The following is a 5,725-nucleotide window of genomic DNA, read 5'->3' as shown; positions in this document are numbered from 1 at the left end:
TCGCGAAGACAACAAGGCCGGCAACTGCCGGCGAGAGCGACCCCTGGATGGAGGAGAGGTTCGCCTGGTCCTGCCCCGTCCAGACGCGATGGGCCGGATTGTAGACCGGACCGTGCACGCTGTCTACCAACGCGGGTGGGCAGGGAAGCGATCCGTCGACGTAGCCTAGCAGGTAGTGACTCCCCAAGAGCGGGAGAACCTGCGCACGCCAGAAGATGTAGTTGTCGGCGGAGAGCTTGATGGTGATGAGATGACCGAAGTGAAACGGCGGCGGCGAAGACGATCCCATCGAGGAGGCTGCCTGGGGTGCAAACACCATGGAGGCAGCCAGAGGCACCGAAGCCGATGCGGGAGGAGGCGGGACCGCAGCCAGGGCGGGCGCCGCAAAGCTCGCGGCCGATTCGGACGCCGCAAGGCTGGCGGCCGGGGCGGACGCCGCCAACCCCGCCAGCGGGGCGGTGTGATCCGCTTGCGGCAGGAGCGGCGGGACGACGCCTGCGGAGTCCGCAGCGGACGGCGGCGCCGCGGTGTGGACTACGAGGTCACGCCCAAGCGAGGGCGCCGGCGGCGTGGAGAAGACGGAGCCGATGCTCCTTGTCCCGATCGGAGCCGGAACGGAGACGGCATCGAGCGGAAGGTTGAGCAGAGCCGCAAGAGAGGCCGGGAGGAAGCCCGCAGCAGTGGAACCGGTGGTGGCGGCGCTCGACATGGCGGCGGCGCGATCGGTGGCGTGGCGGCTGCGGTGAAGGCAGCGGCGGCTGCGGCGGCGGTGCGGGTATTAGGGTTTAGAAGCGGAAGCGATCGTAACCTAGCGTGATACCATGTAAGACAATAAGTTTTGGGGAACCAGCACAACCCTCTAGGGGTGGCTTATCTCATTATATATAATGGTTGTGTTACAATACGTACATAAGTACAGAAGCTATACATAGTCTAACAAACACAAGCATCTGTTTTCAGAATTCAGAGTACAGTCCACTTGGAAAGTTGCAATTTTCTTTAAAAATACCCCATGCTTGATTATGCTTGAAGGTAATAGTGGAGGCAACTAGTACAACCCGAAAGATTAAACACCGAATTTTATCTACATGTAAGCATGCACAAGTAGATGGGATTTTCTTTTTGAACCGATAGATAAAATACTCAGAGGGAGAGGAGTGAGCATTTCTCAGTCCTACCTTGTAGCGATGGTACTCATCCGTGGCGACATCTGCATTCGCGTTGTCGGCAATGTTCCCTGTCGGCGGCAGGCGGCACAGAGCAGGCCGATGTTAGATTCCTCGAAGAAGCCAATCAGTAATAACATGATAACGCGGGATCTAGCTAGCATAGCAGCCAGAGGAGCAGAGGAGGAGGTCGTGGCGATGCGCACCGGGGGTGTGGACGAAGGGGTCCCAGATGGAGGGCCCGCGGCCGCCGGCGGTGGCCGCGCCCTCGACCTGGAAGGCCGAGGTGGCCGTCCCGAAGACGAAGCCCTTGGGGAACGACCCGCGGCTCAGCCCGCCCGTGTCCGTCGCGGCGTGCGCGCATCCGAGCAGCGCGGCGGCGGCCAGCAGCAGCAGCCGCGGCGGCGCCATCATCTGAGCTACTAGGCCGCTGGTACCGAGCGAGCAGCTCTCAGTCTCACTCTCGCTCGCCGGTGGGAGTGGGCAGTAGGCCGTGAAAAGAAAGTGAGCAGCGCTTTCTGTCCTGACCGTGGTGGCGCATGTGACGCCGCGGCCCTATTTTTTGGCCGGTGGTCTGGTCGGACCAGCGGGGTCGGTGGGTGCTGCTACAGTACAAACCTACAGTCTCACTCGCCCACTGTCGTACGTAGCGACAGTGGGCGCTTTTCAGGCCGTGGTGCTGTGATCCAAATTTTCCGCCGATCGGGTATTCGATCCGGATTGGATCGGACTGGATTTTTTTTTTTGAGAAAATTTCATTCCAATTACGAATCAGTATAAAGTAGTTGATTCTTACAATCACACTGAAACGCAAACACAAAGGACCATGAACACCTAGAGTACCCTAAGACAACAATAACACAAGAAGATCTCCGGAGCCCTGTGTCATCATCCCTGAATCTTGAGAGAAGACCCCTGCAGCAGAAGGATTTGCAACCAGTCGCAAACAGGTCATCATCTTCGACCACGGTACAATTGCCGCCACGCTGCTTCCTCCTTTCTTGACACCAGCGCTGAGAGGGCATGGACATCAATCCAACACACCTGCAACAGTCGTCGCCATCTTTGGCTTTGAGTACCGCGAAAAGTGTCCCTTCCGAAAGGAAGAGAACTCGAGTCATCCGACCGGTCCAGCACCGCGGCCGGGCCATCCGCCCGGACAAAGTAGGATCTCCCACCAGCATCAGCGCAGAGGAAGGAGAAGAACAACAGCAACAAATCATACCAACAAGAAAGAAGAAAGGTCTTCGTCTCCCTGCATCCATCGCCCATCTGAGGATCCAAACGGCCAGTGCCGATGGACCTTCAACCACCATAGCCCGCGACCTCGACGAGATCCGGGGATCCCCAACACCGCTGGCTCCTAGACGAAGGCAAAAGCCTCGCCTGACCGCGAACGGAGCCCGGAGAAACTTATTCCGACGCGACACCACCGCAACGGCCTCGGCAGTGTCTCCCTCAACCCTAACCCTACCACACACCCACCTAGCGAACAGACCTGTGGTTCCCCCTCCCTCCCGCCGCCGGAGCGGCCGACGAAGAGAGAGGGAACCGGCGGCGTCACCGGCGGCGCGCAAGGGATCCCGGTCGCCTCCTTGATCGCCCGATGCGATCCTTTTTTCGGGCGAGTTGGATCGGACTGGATTGGAACGAGGATGTGTACGCACGCCGATGGTGATGCGATCTCTGGCTCGTCCCGTCCGTCGGCACGCTAGCTGCGCAGCACTCAGCAGGCAGGCTGGAGCGGAACAAATTGGCGGGCCATGCTTCCCGAATCGCGACGACTCGAGCGCGCTGTATCATAAGGCCATCTCCAGCCGCGTCCCAGAAAGACCTCCCCAGACGATTTTTTCGCGCCGACACTAAAAAAACGGCCCAGTCGCGCCCCAGGAGCCCGATTTTCGCCGGCCTGGGCCGAAAACAGCGCCGGCGGACTTAGGCCGAACCCGGCGCGCTGGGGGATGCCCGGGGGCGCCGGGGCGAACTGTTTTGGCGCGAAACAGCCGCGGGCCCGCCGCGTCAGCGACACGGCTCCTCGTCTTCCCCCAACGGCCTCGATTCCCGCGGGGAATCAATGCCAAGGCTGCCGCCGGTCAGCCTTGCCATTGATTCCTCACGGGCGGCGCGTCACGGGACGGCGCACCGACGCCTCCCCTCCCTCGCACGCGTACACACGGGTGCGGCGCGGCTATATAGCCGGTGGCCTGCACTCGCCTGTGCCCACACCAGCCCCGCCCCTCGCCGCCGCCCAGCTCCTCCCTCTCCCTACCTCTCCCGAGCGCCGCCGCCCAGCCCCTCCCTCTATCTATCTACCTCTCCCGAGCCCGTTGCCATGGCGGAACGCTACCCCGAAGACGAGGCGGCGGCCAACGGCTTCGGCCGCCGTTCGCTCCGCGAACAGGAGTCCTGGCTCCTGTTCCAGGCGAACATCCCGGCGCCGCCGGACATGCGCGCCGGGCCGACGGGGTGGAGGCTCAGCGCCGGGGGAGTGCCCATTCCCCCGTTGCCCGACGCCGTGGCGAAGCCGACGTACTTCGCCGAAGAAGTCGAGGTCGTGCGCGCCTCCCTCACCGACGCCCAACTCTCCCTCCCCCAGTACGCCGCCGACAACCACGCGTGAAAGGGCATTTCCCAACTTTATGTTTTGGATGATGATGACAACCCTTGGTGGTCTAAATGTGTGCTTTATGTTTCAGGTTCTCAATGCTTAGGCTTACATCAGATTGCTATTACCTCTCGAAGGAAAAGATTGAAGACGTGTCCTCTACGATTTTATTTTCTTTGGTCGTAGAGTACCCGTACTATCAAGAGGGAATCCTCATTAGGAAGCTCTGGGGGAATCAGTTCACGTACATTTTTCTCACCCTCTTTTTGTCTTCCTCGGGTGTGTGTGTGAGAGAGAGAGTTTTTCCTTGCCTCTTCCCCTCTTTTCTTTTCTGCTCACTGTTTCTGCCCAGCGGTTGTACCGCTCTCTGGAGCGGTTGTACCTCTGGGTCTTGTCGCTCACCAGCTGTGCTCGAGCGGTTGTACCGCTGCCTCCGGGCGGTGGTACCGCCACCATGCTCTGCAACAGCTGGGGCGGTGGTTCCGTCCATGCACCGCTCAAGTACCGCTCTCGCTTCTGGTTTGATGCGGTTCTTGGGCGGTAGTGGCCCGGTTGGTCCGGTAGTTCCACGATGACCGGTACCACCGGTGGTCCGAGCGGTTCTTCCGCTCAGGACTTAGCCACCCAAGAGCTCAAGGCCATACGGTTGTTCCGGCCAGGCACCGCCCAAGTACCGGTCAAGTTCCTGTTTTGATGCGGTGATTGTGCGGTGGCCAGGCGGTTAGTCCGGTTATTTTTTTTAGCCGGTACTACCGCCCCCTTGGTCCGGTTGTACCGCTTGGTAGGGTTCTGCAGATACATCGTGAGTCCCGGTTGTACCGGGACGAGGACCAGTTGTACCGCTGCAGTGCTAAATTCGCAGTAACGGTTGGAAATTGAGGGTGACTATATAAGGGAGCTTCTCCCACCTACCTCTTCCACCTTTGACCTCTCTCACTCAACCATTGATGCCCTTCAAGCTCTCTTGCCCGATCTCTCTCTCTAGCCACTCAAACTTGTTGATTTGCTAGGGATTGAAGGAGGAGACCTAGATCTACACTTCCACCAAAGGATATTTGGTTCCCTCATACTTTCTTGTGTGGATTTTGTTACTCTTGGGTGTTTGAGCACCCTAGACGGTTGAGGTCACCTCGGAGCCATATTCCATTGTGGTGAAGCTTCGTGGTTTTGTTGGGAGCCTTCAATTAAGTTGTGGAGAGAGCCCCAACCTTGTTTGTAAAGGTTCGGTAGCCGCCTTCAAGGGCACCAATAGTGGAATCGCGGCATCTCGCATTGTGTGAGGGCGTGAGGAGAATACGGTGGCTCTAGTGGCTTCTTGGGGAGCATTGTGCCTCCACACCGCTCCAACGGAGACGTACTTCCTCTCAAAGGGAAGGAACTTTGGCAACACATCCTCGTCTCCACCGTCTCCACTCTTGGTTATGTCGTGCCTTTATTTAAGCAAGCTTACTTGTTTCATATCTCTTGCTTGCTTGTGTACCTATCCTCGTTGCATCATATAGGTTGCTCACCTAGTTGCATTTCTAGACAACCTATTTTGATGCAAAGTTTAACTTGTTAAAGAAAAGCTAAAAATTGTTAGTTGCCTATTCACCCCCCCCCCCTCTAGTCAACCATATCAATCCTTTCAATTGGTATCAGAGCCTCGTCTCTTTATTAAGGACTTTACCGTCCAAAGAGTATGGTTGATACCGTAGACGGTGTGGAGGAACGCTCCGGTGTGAATCCGATCTCGTCTACGGGAGATGGGGGAACTTCGGTTTCTCGCGAGGAGTTCAATGTGGCCTTGGAGACATTGAAAACCTCCATGACGACCGAAGTCGAAAGCATGTTTACTAAATTTCTTGAGGGGCTTAAACTATCCACCGCACCGTTGAAAGTGGGTGATCCCGCCAACAAGGTGACGGATGCTATCCCCGACAAGGGGGAAGCTAGTAGTGAAAAGGCTCCTTCT

The 5,725-nt window shown here is 57.9% G+C and overlaps 1 protein-coding gene across 1 annotated transcript in view; it reads right to left on the bottom strand.

The window, feature by feature from the left end:
- The window catches only part of LOC123087152 (beta-glucosidase 8), a 10,563-nt gene extending 8,843 nt beyond the window's left edge, over nucleotides 1-1,720 (bottom strand). Inside the window, exons 1-2 of the mRNA XM_044509066.1 lie at nucleotides 1,373-1,720; nucleotides 1,179-1,237 (exon numbers count right to left, since the gene is read on the bottom strand). Of these exons, the coding sequence (XP_044365001.1) occupies nucleotides 1,179-1,237; nucleotides 1,373-1,580 (267 nt within the window). The 5' untranslated portion in view covers nucleotides 1,581-1,720. The remainder of the gene's footprint in view (nucleotides 1-1,178; nucleotides 1,238-1,372) is intronic.
- Nucleotides 1,721-5,725: the final 4,005 nt, after the last annotated feature.

This window comes from Triticum aestivum, chromosome 4A (assembly GCF_018294505.1).
Source record: "Triticum aestivum cultivar Chinese Spring chromosome 4A, IWGSC CS RefSeq v2.1, whole genome shotgun sequence".
In the NCBI taxonomy this organism is placed as follows: Eukaryota; Viridiplantae; Streptophyta; class Magnoliopsida; order Poales; family Poaceae; genus Triticum; species Triticum aestivum.
The sequence above is the reverse complement of the archived record's forward strand: the minus strand, read 5'-3'. Positions and strand labels throughout refer to the sequence as shown.